This window comes from Acanthochromis polyacanthus, chromosome 5, assembly GCF_021347895.1.
Source record: "Acanthochromis polyacanthus isolate Apoly-LR-REF ecotype Palm Island chromosome 5, KAUST_Apoly_ChrSc, whole genome shotgun sequence".
In the NCBI taxonomy this organism is placed as follows: Eukaryota; Metazoa; Chordata; class Actinopteri; family Pomacentridae; genus Acanthochromis; species Acanthochromis polyacanthus.
The window spans coordinates 30,439,382-30,458,268 of NC_067117.1; the positions used below are offsets into that span (position 1 = coordinate 30,439,382).

Sequence of the window (18,887 nt, forward strand, 5' to 3'; positions counted from 1 at the left end):
GTCAGCAAATTAAAGGAAGTCTCACTGGAGAAATTGTTCAATTCTCAATGAGTGTGTATCCCTTGGTTTTAATTATGTTCTAAACAGGCTAATTCAGTGTCAGTTGTTCAGGAAGAAAACTCTGTCTGTATCTGTGATTGATGGCGTAGAACAAAACAGTTGACTACAGCAGCTGAATAAGTGCAACACCAGGACTTTCTCTCTGAGTGATCATTTGACATGGAAATATCACTGAATTTAGAGAACAGCTGGTGAGTTTATCAGATGTTGTTGTTGTAAAATCAATATTTTCACTGCAGCTTGTAAATAGCTCTGAACTGACTGCTGGTTTACATGTAGTCTCAATAAGTTGCATTTAATTCACAATTTCATTTTTTTTTCCCATTTTCTGACAAAACAAAAAAATATATGAAAATGAGAACAACTTTATTGGAAATTCAGTTTTGTTAAAATGTAGCATATGTGTTCACAGAGAACCGGAGAGAAGCTAACAAATTTGAACACCAGCTGAGTTTAGGTTGCAAGAAAACACAATAACTTACCCAATCCTTGTTTATTGGTTTCAGTTAGTTTCCACCATCTGTGAATGTCCTTTAATGTCACAGTTTCCACAGAGCTCTGACCTGTGAACCGACCACCAAAGCTAATGCTAATGTTTGCCACATTAGCCACACAATGCTCAAATTTATACCATTGTGGGGAAACTGATATTAAAAATGAAACTAATCTACTAGCTGTTGAGTTCCTCAGATGCTGTCAGTCCATGACAACTCTTGTGTTCACTCTTACAGCCAACAGCAGAACATTTGAAGAGTTTTGCTCATGGTTCAGACATTTTAGTGTTTCGCAGAAGCTGCTGTAGAAAGCAAATAAACCTGGTGGACCGTGAGGCTGATGCTCATTCTAAATGGATCACCTAGAGCTGAATACAAACTTTGAGCTCCACAGCTACTGGTTCTTCTGCTTGATTTATGAAGATTTGAGCATATCTAGAGTTTGTGGGATTTGAAGACAGGCAGAAGTAAATGTCATCTTTTACTTTACACCGTCAAGTTTATTAAAACCACAAAACACAATAAAAATGGATTGTCATCATGTGGGACCTTTAAAGTACAGTACCAGTTCCAGATAATGCCGCTGCTGTCATCCCGTTGCTAAGTCTAACCTGGTGCATGATAAATTTGAATCATGAAAACCAGTATAAGCATCTTAATTATAGGCTATGGTTGCTTTGGAGGCTAGTTAGTTTCAACTGAACGTGGTTAACTGGCATATAATTTTTTTCCCAAAAGTTGAAAATTGGATGAAAATATACTGTTTTCTCTCCCCTCTCCTTCTGCATATTAGCGATGTAACCGTCTTATCAGTGATACATTCCAGGTCCATTTCGCAGCTCCTTGAACTTTACAGTTAATCTCATGAAGAACAGATAAGGGACACACACACATTCACACAGATCGGCATGATTCAGGTGTGATACGATCAGACCAACTCATCAGGTGTTAATGATACCTGCCACATGCTGTGAGTCTGAGTGGAATAAATTTATATGGGATGCTTCTTCTTTTTTTTTCTTTTACTTGCTGTATATCGGATTCCTGGGTTCATCATTCAATATTTCTAGAAGATGGAGCATGAGTCTGTAAAGTGAGGCTGTCGATATCAACTCCATTTTCGAAAACTGACTATAATTATGCAAATTATAGAATTATTTTGTAACAGTTGGTGTCACTTTGGACCTGAAACCACTGCAGAGTCACTAAAATGTTGTCCATATCTGCTAAAGCATCAACAGACATATCAGATTATGAAGCTGAAATGCAAAAAAAAGAAAAAAAAAGAAAAAGCCTAGCCAGTCGTCTCGTAGCTCTGGTCATATAAACTTAAAACATCAGACGTTTTATTAGCAGACAATCCAACATTTCAGGGAGAAAAACTTCATAAGGGTGTCAAATTTTTAAAATGGCATTCTGTTGGTGCTTTGAGCATAAACAAACAGATCTGTTGAATCGCAAATCATCACATTCAGCTATAAAAGAGGAAACCTTACAAGCTGTATTGCGCTTTTGGCAAATATGTTCATTTTTGCTCATCAGTAAGTTGCACTTACAAAAGAGGCAAGACTATTTTGTGCATAATTTTGTTCCTAACATGTCTGTTCTGAGAGTTTGGGCATGTGTGCTGTACATTTATTATGAGGACGTTCCTCCTCCGCCATAGTGAATGCGCTCCACCTGAGGGGAAAAGGTCTGACTCACCTGTAGACTCACTACAGACGCCACCCACTGAATCGCCCTCATGATGTTCTCTGCATCGCCTGGTTTTACAAGAAGCATTTCATCCATATTTTTGTTATGTGCATTATGGCTATGTTAATCTGGCTGTAGACTTCAAGTATGTTTTAAGTTTATGTGTATAATTACAATCCCAAAAGATTCAGTATGAACAAGTGGGCTTCTCTTTTAGGTTCTTAAAGATGTTTCACCTCTAATCCATGATCCCGCTTCAGTCCATTGGCTTTTCACTGAAGCTTCTTGAATTACTTTGAACCTGGATGACTGAGAATCTACATAGACATGGTGCCTAATAACAGTTACTGAGTTTTGAGCTCTCAAAAATCCCCCCCCAAAATTAATAAGTACACTTGATTGTGAACTTAAACATGGTGAGACACTTAACTAAACATACAGCTCTGAAACACAATCTAAAAAATTTGCAGGCTTAAAATTCCATTTTTTTTATTGTCCAATAAAAAAAGAGAGATTGTTACAGTTTCGCAAAAAACTTCAACTGGTGCTTTAATTTACATTTTTATTTGTTTTCTCTTTACAAAGTGAACTTGGCTCATATTAAGCCCTGCAAAATACTAGTGAAACGCATTTGTTTCACTTTGGCAATACATTATGCTCCAATTGAATGTGTCTGGTTCTGCCAAGCTGAGGTTTGTCTGTTATGTAATTTCTGTATTTGCTGTACTTTCAGTATGATTGCAGATTTATGGACTACCATTTTTTTCCGTTGTGCATCAAAGAAGGCTCTTTTGAATGGATTGTTATGATCTTCATCGCACTGTTCTCTTGCACCTCATTCAGGCTAATAGGTTTTTTTTAATACTTTAGCCATACTGGAGAGAAAATTTGCACTTAATGAAGTGGAAAAGTGTTTCTTTAGTAATTGATCTTAGTTGACTTAGAAGTTGTAGATTATCGCAACAGAAAGCGCAGACATTGCTCGACATGCACACACAAAAAAGGGAATCAAAAAGATTTTGTCATGTTTTCTTCACAAACATCATATGAGGTGCAGCATCCATGAAGAAAATGACACATGCACACCAAAAACACAAACAAAACACTTTTCCACTGTATGATGAAATACACTATTCTCATCTTTACTCTTTTTAGCTTATTTAAAGATACACACACACACACACACACACACACACACACATACACAGAGACACACATATTCTCGTCTCTATGTGAGATGGGGACCACCTTTTCATCATCACGTGTGGGGACCACACTTTCAAAGGTCCTAGAAATTGAAGAAAAAAAACAGGTAAACAATGCAGAGCTTTATTAGCCCATACATAACTTCACATATCTGAATTGAGGAAGTAATGTTTTCACTATGCTATATGAGGACTTAAAAATTAAAACAAACAAACAAAAAAAGCTTTCACACTACTTCCATTTTGATTAGTGGGGACCTTGCCACTACAATATGTATATGAATGTACAATGACAAATGACATTCATCTATATTATGTAAATCATCAAATTTTTGTACTTGTCAAAAATGTTGTCACATGTTAAACATCACATTAAATACAAACAGGAAAAAAAATACTTGCGCACCTGCGGAAACAATACTTTTCTACTGTATGTTGTAGTACAGGATTCTCATCTTTACTCTTTTTATTTTTTTATTTACACACACACACACACACACACACACACACACACACACACACACACACACACACACACACACACACACACATACATACAGCCACACATTATCAGCCATCTTCAAACACCATGCTGGGACTGTAATACAGTGCAGTAAAAAAAGTAGATCCGTATACTTTGTTCCCTCTGGGTGCAGTAACACGGGTCGCTTTTGAGTGCGCGATGCGTCTTCCAACAACAAGGCCCTGGGACACGCCAGATAAAACCTTTATGGGGCCAGAGCTGCTGCACAAACACACACACATCCAGACTTCCATGGAGGTTTTTACGGGCCCACAGGTATGGCGTTGTTCTCCCGCTGTATCCCATTTTAAAACTTCATGAGTGCTGCTTGTTTTTTTTACTACAGTGTGTTTGTGGCTTCTGCAGAGACGCAATAGCGTCCTGCGGGAGGACAAGTGTTGCACAAACCTCCTTTATCCCAGTTCACGCGTAGCTTTGAGCAGATGAAAACTCTTTGGGAATGTTTGACATGAGATTTAGAGCCCTGTTTGTGAAATAAGTGTGAAGTGTCCGTGACAAATAAAGAACACAGGAAAGGATCTGAATTATCTACTTTTATATAATGACAATTTGTAGCATATTACCCTCTATTTTCTTTTTTCCCACTTGCTCTTTATTCTTGCTTGGTTATGGCATTTTTTGGTACTGATTCATCTGGAAAATATTTCACCACGTTAACTCTATTTCACAACATTTACCTTTCTGGTCTTTTTTTCCTTCTGTGTGATCTCACCTTCTTTTTTTGCCTGTCTGTAAAGAACTTTGTAATCTTGGTTTTACAAAGATGGCTAATAACTTGTTTTGTTGAATGATAATTACATAAAAAAATATCTTAAGCTGATTAAAATTAGTAAAATATAAGAAAAAAACAAGAATAAAAAATAGAAAATAAATAAAGTTATTATTATAATTTTGATTATATTTTCTATTTATAACAGTTACTCAAGGGAGGAAACTTTGCTTATAGTAATTTCAACCAATCATAGTTATCCTAAAAGTAATTTTACCATTTTTTTTCTCTTCTCACAACAAGTTGAATAGCAGTTACTCAAAAATGTAGTCATGTGTTGGTGTACATGCAATATTATTTCCACTTCCAGAAGAATTTGTGCAATCTGAATATCCAAAAGTTTAAGAACAAGTAGTTGTATATATTTATTCAGGTATAATTTATAAACTTTAAACCTATGACATTTTATGAGTAGAAAATTTCACAGTTCAGAAGGGAAAACTTCATGAGTGTCCATTTTTTCAAATTCAGTTCTTTTGGTCATTTGAGCAAAAACAAACAAAACTTTTGGGGTTAAATGAAGCTTCAATCATCAAATTCAGCTATGAAAGAGGAAGAATTACTCATTGTATCACACCTTTGGCTAATCTGATCATGTTTGGCCATGATTACTATTATTATTTTTTTCATAGCAGTTATTTGAGACAGGAAACAGCTTTCAAATTTGCTTGTAGTCAGCTTTACCAGTTATTACCCAAACATAATGCATTTCTGTGTTTTTTTCTTGTCTCACACCAAGCAAAAAAACAACAACTTTACAGTGTAACCATGTGTTGGTGTGGAACTTGTACATATCACGTATCTGAATATCCACATATGATAGAACCAGTGCTTTCATCTTTCTACTGATATTTCTTAAATATTTGTGCTGCACCCGAGGTTGCTGCAACAATGCAAGATTTCCTGGCATTTAAAAAAAAAAAGCCGTATCGTGTCATATTTAGCATCAACTGGATTGCAACTGATTGAATTCATATTTAAATAGTCCAAATAAAAATAAAAGTCTTAATTGAAAAGGTAGACAAAGTAGATATACAGTATGCTAATACATGTTATGCACAACTTCAAAACAGTGCCTTAACTAACTATAACTATGCTGACTGAACTTTTGGACTCTCATCAGCTCATCAGTCCTTCATCCTTCTTTACTTTCTTTCCAAACACTGTCCATTCTCTGTATTCTGACTCCAGGTTATCCCCTTTTTCGACCCATCATTTGCCTATTTTCCCCTCTTTTTCTTCATCCACTTGACCGAACCTTTCTTCCACCACCCTCCTTTCTACCCGAACAAACTTCTTTTCCTCCCTGTCTGTCCATCTCCCCTCCGCTCACACTTCATTAGCATCACTGTATGAAGGCCAACTGTAGCTGATTAGCAATCAAAGCACGTCTGTGTTCTGTTTTTGTAAGCATGTGAGGAGGCGCACATGTGTGAGTTCTCCTGTATGTACAGATGGATACATTTGTGTGCTAGAAAAAAAGCCATGCACATGCATTCCAAAAAAGAAAACCCAAAACACGTTTGCATGCTTGTCGGAGTTGTGTTTACCTTCTGCGTTAGCCTGCAATTACAAATGTGCATTTAACTCTTTGTGCGTGAATTACATGCTTCATTTTGAGCCTTGAATATGTTCATCTGTGTGTGAAAGTATGTGTGTTCCCACTTCATGTCATCACGGGCACCAGGTTGTGTGTCGCTGGGTGGCCTCTGTAACTCTCGGCTGTAAATGAGCTGGCAGAGGGAGGGATGGAGCGATGGTGGGAGGCAACAGACGGAGGGAGGGAGTGATTGAGTGATTTTGCACTTTCTGCCCGTGGAGCAACATCAGGAGAAGTTGTTGAATATAAATGATGTTAATGAAGAGTCGAGTCTCAGTTAGCAGGCTGCTGTTTAGAGGAAGGTGTCAGTGATTCTGCTGTGCACTTTCCGTTGTTGCTGACCGGCGTGCAAATGAGGTTGGTTTGCTTTTGAATCCAAGACATCTGCATACGAAAGACACAATGTTTATATATTCATCGATCTTTCTTCTAAACAAGGGATGAAAATTGCAACAGGATGTGACCAATTTTTCCTGCTGCCTGTGAATGAATCAAAAAATAAATAAAATAAAATCCCTGGAAATAATTAAATGAAACTGCACTTTTAAGTACAACTGCTTTTGTTGACAAAATAGTTCTGTGTAATTTGAGATAATGAGGATAATTTATTGTCTTGTTTCCTGCATTTTGTGTTTTGTCTATCTCCAGACCAAAAAAGATGAAGAACGCAGAGAAATAGAGCATTATTTCGAGTGGAACACATTCAAATTCATGCAAAACGCATCTATGCATACATAGAGATGCTTATTGTCTTTCATTTTCCTGCACTCATGAATGCACACACAGACCGAAGCACCCACACAAGCCTCCATATAGTGGAGATGGATGAGTGTGCGGTGACTGACAGTTGATTCATCGGTCCTGCAGCCACCATACATATTCTAATACAGCCTTGAGGGGGAAAAAAAAATTGCAGAGTGAGATCAGGACTTTGCTTTCAGACAGTGGGAGGAGAAGGGCCATTATTCTTAGCTAGCATAACGCAGCTGTCAACTGACAAAGCACCTGTCACGGTGAAAAAAAAAGATTAATGCTATGAGACCCCAAACCTCAATCTTAAAATGACTCTTTAAGTCGCAGTGGTTCGAGGAGATTACTGTATGGAGTGAGGATTTCATTTTCTAAACACTCTGTTCTGTGGCATGTTTGAACGCTCGGTCCTCCATTATGCATGAATTTCTTTGCGGCGTCCGACCTCTTAATAAAATCAGGTTTCCAGCAGGGCCAGGTGTACGTTCAAGTTGATTTGTCGCGATCTGTCTGAAAGCTTCTGTGTCACAGAGAAGTGAAACCCTTATTGATTTTAAACTGCCATTGCGTTCACATTATGCTGCGATAAAGGCTCAAGAAGTCAGTCAGTGACACTGCAGAGGATTATTCCATTTTTTTTCCCAGGCAGATTTCAGTATCATTCAGCTCTGAAGTGTCACGACCGCTGTCCGAGGTGCTGATCTCGGAGCATAGGAGAAGCAGGAGCTGTCCGTGGTAATAAACTTAATTCATCCTGATGAGCAGGATTCTCACAACACAGTCTGATGTCCAACATGAAGAAACATATCCAATTCATTTTTCCTGACATTGTCTCCATCTGCTCCTGTTCCTCTTTAACCCTTTGAATCCCAGGCAGTTTCTGGCTGTTTTATACGTCTGCCACATTTCTACTCACTGTGGGCTCATTTTTCAACACAACATAAAGTAATATACCTCTATGGAAACAGAACAACTATGACTTTCAGTAGAAAGAACTGAAAAATGTCTTTTTTGTAATGTAATAAAGCTGTGATGGCATACATTATCAATAGAAAGAAAACATGAATTTCTTTATATATGTTACAAAACAAAAGAAAGGGATGATTAGATGATTAATTCAAGGACCATCAAAAAAGTAGATTATTTCTGTTTTTGGGGTTGTGTACTTTCAATGATTTTGTAAGAAGAAAAATAGCAGTACTCTTCTTCAAGGGTTATATTTTACAGCCTGGTGTGCCGAATCGTACCAAATTTATTAATTAGTAGCTCTTATACAGTAAATCCACATTCATATATTGTTTAATTTAACTTTCTGCTCACATATTGTCAACATGCTGCCTTCATATACTGCCTTCTTCCTGAAGGGTGCTCACATTAACCCTCTCATCCACATCCTTACATGACGGTTGCGGGGCATGAATGCTCCCAGGTGGATTCGGGGTTGAGTGGGTGACACACTCCTGCACTTGAGCCCCTTTTACTAAAAGTATTAATTATCTCATTACTTAGCATGTGTGAAGTGTGAAGAATCTCATGTTGTTGTTTTTTTAGTTTCTTTTCATTGTGTGCATCTAAGCTGGAGTTTTCTCTATTTATACGAAGGTGTCATTTAGCAAAGAAGCTGCTGTCTCTAAAAGCTTACTTTTGAAGAAGAAGAAATAAAAGGACCGGGTAATAAAACACCCTATGCTTTTAGGCTTGACAGAGGCCATTATTTTAAAGTAGCATAATGTGGAAGTCTACTGGCGAAGTAGCTGTCAGCAGCACGTCAACACAGTGATGGATTAGTGCTACAGGTGGAGAATTCGCTCTCTAAAATGTCTCCTTTAGCTCTCAGCAGCAGCTGTTTTCAGAGCAAAAAGTTAAACGGCGTCTCCTTTTGCATTTACCTCACGTTTTAACCATTTATAGCTCCTGCTGTGGTGGCAGAATAAACTCTCAGATTACATCGACAGCTAATTTCTTTCCTACAATAAAACTTACAGCACCCATTCAGAATGTTTTTTTTTTTAAAAAGTACCCTCAGACTGGAATATAAAAGGATATTGATCGGTTCATAACATTCTAGATGGAGACTGATATTGAAACCTTAAAAAAAAAAAAAAAAACATCCGTCAGCATGAAAATATTCAAACGTGTTCATGGATATTGTTATTTGGGAAATCAATGGTGGTGTGAGAATATCTTTTTGTTCTTTTTTCAAGGCAAATGGCACATAATGAAAAGATGTATTAAATATTGTTTTTGTGATTTATGGAAATTACAATGAGCAGCCCAAGAGGAAGGATGTATAGCATTCTTTTTATTTGTTTGGGTTTTACACACTTCAGCTCCATTGATTGAACTTTAATCTAATTTTTAAGGGAGGAATTTATACAAACTTAACAGCTATAAACTCATCTGGGGGCTCAGTTACGGCTAAATCGGATCGGCTCTGAGGCTAAACTGTATAATTCATCAGGGACGATGTGCTTTATTGGCTTTTCTAACAGAAAAGTATCTGATTTTGTTGTACCAACTTAACTAATTCCTTCTGTTTCTCATCTCGCAGCTCCACCGACTCCCATCGCGCCGCCGGAGCTCCTTGCTGTCGGCGCCACCTACCTCTGGATCAAACCCAATGCCAACAGTATCATCGGGGACGGGCCGATCATCCTGAAGGAGGTGGAGTACCGCACCACGTCAGGGAACTGGGCAGAGACCCACGTTGTTGACGCTCCCACCTACAAACTCTGGCATCTGGATCCAGATGTGGAGTATGAGATCAAAGTCCTGCTGTCCAGACCTGGGGAGGGAGGGACCGGACCACCGGGGCCGCCGCTGGTCACCAGGACCAAGTGTGCCGGTAAGTGATGCCTTATTTCTTTTCCTCTTCATTCAGACTTCAGAAATGGATTCTGGTAGCTGCTTGGTTCCTTCTTGTCTCGCTTTTGTTGTTGAGAAAGACTCTGCTTTGGTCCGTTGTTGTCACAGAAATGTCCTCTTGTTCTGCATACTCTAAATATTAACTGGATATTCAACAAGCGCATTAACCCTCTGAACTCCAAATCCCGCTGACAGGTTTGAAAGCCGTGTTGTCTTTGAAAAAAATTGCCAAAATTGCACCATTTATCAGAGCTAGAAAGTAGAAAAGTCAGGGAGAACTGGTAGAAATTGGACTTTCTGCCATTGTGTCAGAAAACTGAGCCAAATCTCAGTTTTAAATTCATAATATTTCACTGAAATCATTGTATTTTACATATCTATTTCTTTTCTTTTAAATTGCCATAAAATAAACCACCTTTACCAGATTTTGTAAAGACCAAAAAAGACAACCATAAAACCATTTGTGACCAAACTGTGACCAATGATCATGTGACAAAGATTCAAGGAATATTCAAAAGTGCAGGCTGTGCATTTCAGTTTTAATTATTTATTTTTAATAGATAATGGTAGTAGTATCTTGAAGATAAACCAAAGTCTAATATGTTGAGACTGTATGTAGAATAGATTGTTGCTATATAATCAAGTTATTAGACAGCTGGGTTTTGGGGTCCTTGAACTACTCATCTGACACCTTTACATTATTTCATCAAAATCATTTTATTCGACATGTCTCATTTCCAAATTCACTTTGAAATGTTTGAACTAACCAGATTATTTTAAAATACAAAAACAAACAAATGTTTACAGAGAACAGAGAAGTGATTAGCATATAAACTCATTACAAATAGGATGAAGAGTCACCCTTTTTCCAGTTCTGTTTACATCTGACGGCTCTTACAAAAACATAGAGAATTGGTAAATGAAAAAATTTGACTTCTGTTTTGTCTTTCTATGCGATTTCTGATATTCTATCTGTAGCATGGTGCACAAAAGACATTTGTAAATTCCTTCTACTTTCAGCCATGATTGTTCTGTTTTCATTAGAGGTGCAGGACTTTATTACTATTTATTGGAGAGAAAACTGAGCCCACAGTGAGGAACATATGTGACAGAAGCAACATCCGCTCAACAATTTAGAAGTCAGAGGGTTAAATAGCTTGTTGGTCAATCAGCTATGGTTTGCATATGGTTTATGCATGGTTTGGATATGGTTAGAGTTTGCTTTAAAGGTGGAAAAGGCAGATTAAACAAAAGAAACAAGAAAAAAGGAGAAAAAAAAACCCTGATTTCTTCCTTTTCTTCTTTTTCTTGAGGCCACAAATCGAAGATGACGATAATTGGGATATTAAGAAGGTGCCTTGGAGATGAAGGAGGGATGGAGTGCAGGGGGAGGAGGGAGGTTAGGTGGGGGCAATCATGGCCGATAATGAGTATCCCAGCGGGGGTGTAAGGACACAACAAGTGGCAGTTCATTTGATAAAGTGACAGCCCATCAGATCTCCAGCGACCTCTCGGTGTGTGTGGCGGCTGCTTAACTGAGCAGGAAGCCTCTGTCAGTCCACTGCTTCACCTTCACTCATCTGAATGATGTTGTAGATCCTTTTATGTGTTATTCATTCACTTTTACTTCATTTTTCCATAGATTATTCTTCTTTTAGTGCTCCTTTTATTCCCCATTTGACCTTCCTTTCTTGCTGTTATTGTATTTCTTCCATCCTGTTTGTCCCTCCCTTTCTCACACACTTCTCTTCTTTTCTTGAGACCTTTATTACATCTTTAATCTTCAGCTGCTTCTTTCATGCCTCATCTATATCCAGCTCCTGTAACATGTACATTTTCCCTGTGGCGGATCAGTAAAGTTTGTCTTATCTTATCCTAAGCTTAGCTTATATACCATTGTGCTAGCATTGTGCTTAGCATCACTCAGTGTGCTTTATGCAAATGTATAATCTCAAAATTTAAATTAACTTGTTCTTAAATGCCTTGCATTTAGTGTGCTACAGGACCGAGATTTCTTTGAAAGTTGTCAGTAACTATTAGTAAGTGAAGTAACTGAAATGAAAAATTTCATAGTGATAGATTTTAGAGGTATGTCGCCTAGCCCTAGCTAACACTGACACTTAACGTATTGTACACACAGGAATTTTCTTTGGGATAAATAAACTGTATCTTATCTAATCACATCTTATTATAATGCCACCACTGTGCTTAGCATCACACAGCATGGTTTGCGCAAATGTGCTGTCACTCAGTCAGCTTCTTCTTAGCGTAGTGTGCTACAACAATGTATCTCCTTATGGTCATGCTTAGCCCTTTAGCTTTAGCACTGTTAGCCCAAAACTTGTAGCAATGTGTGGTAATTTGTTAGAAACAATACGCTAATGTGCTAGCACCGCTGTTGTTCAACATAGCCTGTGCTAAAGTGTTAGCACTGACCAACTGTCACTTAACATATTCCTAAAGCGTTAGCACTGTGTTTGCTATAGTGTTAGCATGGCCTTGTATCTCTGCAATGCCTTTCTTTTTGTTTTCCTTTCATCTGTCTCTTATCCTTCCCTTCTGTCTTTCACCATTTTTATCCCCACCTCCCTCCCTTTATCTTTACTTTTCCACTTCCCCCCTTTCTTCCCATCATCCTCATGCAGCCATTTTTCCTCCAGAGCTTTGTTTCAAGAAAGAAAACATTTGTCAGTGTTTTTTTTTCTCTCTCTAAGAGGAACAGAGGCCATGAGAATAAGACAAAAGAAGGATGAGGAGGGAGAGGAGAGAATGAAAGAATGGAAAGAGGCTTTGCTCATCTAACCTTGGATTCAAAATGCAGAGAGCCTGTGTTGTCACGGAGCATTTATGCTTATATTTCCTCTGATTTCAATGCTTTACCTGTAACTTTAATAGAAACATTGCTGGTACAGTTGTATCCTGTAGCTCCTGTTGTTTACGTTGTGTGACAACTTCCTTGTAACTTCCTTTGCAGCATTAAGTTGGCAGATGCTAGAATTTAATTGGAATGGGAATTTAAAGTGTCCACGGTTGTTTGTGTGTGAATGCCGTTGTGTATTTCTTTTTTGTTGTGTGTGTTTTTTGCCTCAGTGTGTTTTTGGTCTCCTGTCCACCCCCTGAATTTTTCACTCTGTGGTAATCAGCAGGTGAAAATTATGTGCTAACTATACAGACACTCTCCTGTGTTCTCTCGCTGCTTCTCGCTCTCAAAGTCCATTCCACTTAAACGTCTCCTTTCCACCTTAAAGCATGAGTCTGGTATTGATAAATAAGAAGAAAAAAAGGGGATTAAAAAGTCTCGGATGTTGCAGCAGCAAAATTCATGTTTCGTTTCAGTCAATATCAATAATTATGAATCATTTTGATGTTATTTTTAAAATAAAGCAACAGGTTAGGTTTGAATTCAGTTACTTAAGTCCAATTTTTTTCCATTTTTCAAGGTGTTTAATTTGTAATTTTTATAGACAATTGGACACTTTATTTTTCAGCAAACATACAAGCAGGACTAATCAGATCCTGTTAAAAAAACAAAACAAAAACAAAGCAAAAAAAACAAGCAAAAGAAAACACATGTAAACTAAAAAAGTTATGCTACTCAGTGCAATTGTGTCACTAGTTTTCAGGAAGCTCACACAGAACTAATCAGATTCTTTAAAGAAAACGAAAAAAAAACTAAACACTAAAAACCTTATGCTACAATTGTGCAATTGTGAAGTCGTAATAGAAATGTAAGGACTTGTTGGCTGAAATGCAGGCAGTGTTTATGCAGAGCAGACAGGAGACAAGTACAGAAACATAGGGAGGTAACAGAAATATAAGTGAAACATCTATAGCAGGGGTCGTCAACCCGCAGCTCTGGAGCCGCATGCGGCTCCCTGTAACTTTGGAAAATAAATTGTTCTGCCTTACAGGTGCGTTTCAATGCATTTTAATATAGAGAGTTTTAATGTGAAATTACCGCTCTTATTTTGACGTGTCACTCCACCTGATGTGCTGCTGGGGGTTTCCCCTGGCTGGGACATGAGAGCGCAAAATTGATGCAGAGGAGATGGAGAAGCAACGCCTGTAGTTTCACATCGTTTTGTACTCAAGAATGGCAAGCCTGTATATTAAAACTCCACTCCAAGAAAGACACGTCTTGTCTTTGAGTTAAAAGTACTCATGATAGGGTAATACATGTTACTCGCAAGAACACGGCAGCAGGTCAGAGAGTCAGAGGAGTGTCGTCTTGGAAAATAGGGCAGCGACTTACAGGAGAAAAGTTATTAGCTTAAGATAAATAGATTTTACAAGTTAAATAGACATTCGCAAAATATTGATTTCCAGCTAACGTTACGTAACATATGAGATCCAGGAGCAAAAATGACATTAACCAAGTAAGATAAATATTAGTGGAAGGACACAATTAAAAAAATGAATCGATCTAATTAGAGGCTTTGTAATGAATTAATCAGGACTGATTAACAAGGGCATAGAGGTAAAAAGTGATATATGCAGTGTTGTCTTCATTTTAAATGCCAAAAGGATTTTGCGGCTCCCGGTGTTTTATTTTCTGTGGGAAACGGGTCGAAATGGCTCTTTGAGTGTTAAAGGTTGCCGACCCCTGATCTATAGTGTGTAGAGTCACCCCTTTTCTCTGGCATTTTTAACATCTGTAGGTTATTGCAAAATAAAGTCACTGTGGTTTTTAACAATCATTTCTCCAACAGAACTAACCAGACCTTGTCAAAAATAAAAATTAAAAAATAATAATAAAAAAACAACAAAAAAAAACATTGTGCTACTCGGTGGAATTGTGAAGCCATCAGTGCTTCATCTGCAACCAACAACCAAAAATTTAGGGACTTTTTGACTGAAATGCAGGCAGTGTTCACACAGTACAGATAGGAGGTAAGTGTAGAAACTAATTAGAATTCAAAAATAAATATCTATAGCATGAAGAACCACTTTTTCCTCTTTGTTATATCTGTAGGGTCTTTCAAAAACATGGTGATCCCAGGTTTTTTTTCAACTAAATAATCAAAAATTTTTATGCCATTTTAATTGTGCCATTGTCCACAAAAGCCATTTTTGTTTGTTGTCCTACTTCTAATCATGGTGGATTTGTTTCCATAGAGGTGTAGGACTTTATATTGCAGTGAAAAATGAACTCATAGTGAGGAACAAATGTGACGGCAGTACAAAGATGCATGAAGGAGCGATGGAGTACATGGGGGGTTTATGCAGAACAGATAGTAGACGGACACAAATAGAATATGTAAAACATCTATAGAATGTAGTTAGCCTTTTCTCCAGCATTGGCAGCGTAGCTGGATTAAAATATCTTCACTAAAGTTTATAGCAAATAGGAGTTAAAGCATTTTTTAGTGCTATTTGCAGTAGATTTATATGAATTTAATGAAGTAGTGAGTATTTTGAAGTCTACAGTCTTCACTCTGTGTTTATTATAATGAAGGAGTGTATCATCCAGTGCAACAATGTTGCTTACTGATGTGCTTTTAAAGTTTTTGGACAATGATGGAGCTCAGCGGTACAGAGGAATACGTAATACGAGGCTCAGGATGGAATCATTCCATTGTTGATTCGGGGCTTTTCATGGACTTTGCTGACAATACTTTTATAGAATATCATTAGTTTGAGTCTCTCTTCTTGCTTTTGACTGTCTCTTCCATTTACAAACCTAAACTAGATCTACATGACAGCAGTAATAATAATAACATTAATAAAAAGGCACTGCATTAAATTCTATGTTTTTCACTCTTAAACTGACCTGAACTAAACCTTTATCTCTCTCAGAAATAGACAGCGCCTCACAGTGTGACAGCGTAAACACTTTCGTGTCACACACTGCCTCAAGACTCCCTGCCAAGCCCACCTGAAGGCCTCCTGCTTTGCTTTCATAAACCTTCACTCTTCAAACTTCCATTTTCCTCAGACAAAACTTCGCATTGAAGATAGCCTTGAATCACACGCATTTTGTGCATTGCATGTATGTGTGTGTGTGTGTGTGTGTGTGTGTGTGTGTGTGTGTGTGTTAGTGCAGTGCATGTAGAAGTAGCTGCCTGTTTTCTGCAGATGTGATGTATATATGTGGTGATAAAGGACAATTTCTCACCTGAGAATGAGGGGAAGCAAAAATAGGTATTAGAAACAGCAGGAAAACAAAAAAAAAAGTTGCATGAGAAACATTAATGGCTTCCTTGAGATGGTGGAGAAATAAATACAGTGAAAGATATAAGATAGGATAAGATATGATAAAACTTTATTAATCCCGAAGGAATTTCTGGTGCTAGAAAAAACAAAACTATCTAAGAAATGTGGTTCCTAAAGTGAAGAAAAGCAGCAAGATGTAAGTACGGTGCAAAAGTGAAATTAAATGAGTAAGTGTAAAGAAAAAAAGATAGAATAGAACAAGAAAAGGTAATGCTGGCAGTTATACTGAAGTAAAAAACACATGATAATGAAATATTGCACATAAAAAAAGATTTCACGTGAAAAATGAGATGAAATTAAAAATTGTACGTGAAAAAGGAGGTGGAATTTAAATAGTGCATTGAAAATTCCGATTAAAACGAAATATTGCACCCGAAGAATAAGAGGAAACTCTAATATTGCACATGTGGTCAAAATGCTGCATATGATAACGAATGATCACACCCTAAAATAAGATGAAAGTTGTATATTGCACATGAAAATGAGATATTGCACATGCAATCTAAATATTGCACGGGAAAAATGAGATTAAAATGCATTATTGCACCTGAGGCATGACATGAAACTGAAATATTACACACGAAAATGAGAGGAAAATGAAATATTGCGCATAGAAGTGAGAGGAAAATGAAATACTGCACAAATAAACATGTTAACATTTAAGTATTGCACTTGGACAACGAGATGAAAATGAAATATTGCACATTTCACTGACAGTGTTGTACATGGAAGTAGAATATTGCACGTGAAAATGGAATGTTTCACCTCAGAGATGAAAATATTCAATATTACACCTCACATATATTGTGCTGGAAGCAGAGAGGGAGAATAAGAGTGGAGACAGTAAGAGAGAGAGTGGTAAAATATGGTGTCTAGAGGGTTGAAAAGAAGGAGAAGGAAGCGATAGGAGAGGAGGGCAGAGATGCAGCAGATGTGAAGTGAAACGGAGCAGAGGTGGTGGTCACTTTGGACTGTGTTTGTGTGCAAAGCGTAGTAGAAGGGAACATGTGTTTCTGGGCTTGTGGCGCCGTGTTGAGCTGTCACAACCGTTCACGCTGTGCACGGTGTGTGCGTGTGTGTGTGTGCACGGTGTGTGTGTGATGGGATTGGAGCAGGCAGCTATGACAGATGTTTCAGAAGCCTGCTGGCCAGCGGCGGCGTCGGTGTGTTCGGGGCTGATGTGTGTTTGTCTCCACACCTTCTGCGCTCACCTTTCTGTTCACGTTAGCGTCTGCAGCCCCACTCAGGCCTCTAATAACCACTTTAAAGCAGCTGCTCTGGCTTTGTTGGACATGTTGGATTTATTGCGCTACATTAATGCAATTATCGTAAACAAGTGTCCAGATTATCAGAAGCGTTAATTTCATGCCCGTTTTAGTCATCCGTGCAGGTGTTTTGCAGAATTAAAGTGTTTGTTTTCTGTCTCCTAGCCCAGGAATGGTGTAATTGTTGAGATGTTTCCAGCTTTTTTCTTTAATAGTATAAAACAAATCTGATTAAAATCTGGCAGATATATGAATTAATAAATAAAAAAAGCATAAACATGAGTGAAGAAGTATTTTTACTGATTAGTGTTGTAGGTGAGGATGACAGTAAACATGAGGACACTACCAGTCTAGCTGCAAGTTACTGTTATGGTCAGATGATTTCAGATTTAGATGATTTTGTGTGTACTTTCCTTGAGCTACTCATCTTTATTGTATTGTTCTGTTGGAAACTGTAAAGTTGTGGTATTTCATCCAAATGAGTTTATCATACATATGGCTTTTCTTGTTAGCAATTTTTTGCTAACAATACTGCGCCAAGGCTACTCAGTCGTATGATTTCAGACGGATAAGTCCCGATAAGTCCGAAGCAGTGGATTTGTAGTAGGATCGCAATCATGTGATTGTCAGCAAGCAACTGATGTTGCGTTCACTTGTTGTCATGGTTACAGTGACGCCGTCCTGCTCTCTCGCAATGATACAGAGATCTTTAACAAATCCGTGGATCCAGACTGTAAGCCGCATCGCTGCTAAAATCTAATCAGCTGGTCCTTGTGCTGTTTCTGACTTTGCCAGAAAATTTCATCCAAATCCGTTTGTCCGTCTTTGAATACTGTTGCACACAGACAGACAAATGTACGCCGACTGTCGCATAACTGCTGTGTTCCTTGGCTGAGTGAAAATGAAGCGTTTGCATTAACCAATTTCTGTAAAATACAAAAAAGAAATAAAATCAAAAAATCTTTGGTTTGTGGAGCAATCATGAAGTTAGAAGTGACTCAGCTTAGAACAAAAGAAAAAAAACAAGAGAATTTTTAGTTGACACTGAGCAGATATTAATTACTTTCCTTGACATACTAATCTGTTACGTGTCGTTCTGTTGGAACCAAATCTCAGTTTTAACGTTGTGGTATTTTATCAAAATGACTTTATTCTACTTATCTCATCCAACAGATTTCTAGAAAAAAATACTTTTTGACATTAACCAGATTCTGTAAAAAAAAAAAAGTAAAAAATAATAATGAATCTTTGTTTTTTAAAGCAACCATGAGGGTGTTATTGACTCAGCTGCTGACAAAACCAATAAAAATAATGCAAACCAAAAAATTACGAGACTTTTTGACTGAACTGCAGGCTGTGTTTCTCAATGGGTATATAGGAGACAAGTATAGAAATAAGTTAAAAATGTGAGTAAAATATATAGAGAG

General features: G+C 37.7%; 1 protein-coding gene across 9 annotated transcripts in view; it reads left to right on the forward strand.

Annotated features, from left to right (window-relative positions):
• ptprt (protein tyrosine phosphatase receptor type T) overlaps positions 1-18,887 on the forward strand; it is a 448,077-nt gene that overhangs the window by 152,252 nt on the left and 276,938 nt on the right. For all 9 annotated transcript variants that reach the window (XM_022195474.2, XM_051948450.1, XM_022195480.2 and 6 more), the window contains exon 8: positions 9,669-9,962. In XM_022195474.2, the coding sequence (XP_022051166.1) occupies positions 9,669-9,962 (294 nt within the window). The remainder of the gene's footprint in view (positions 1-9,668; positions 9,963-18,887) is intronic.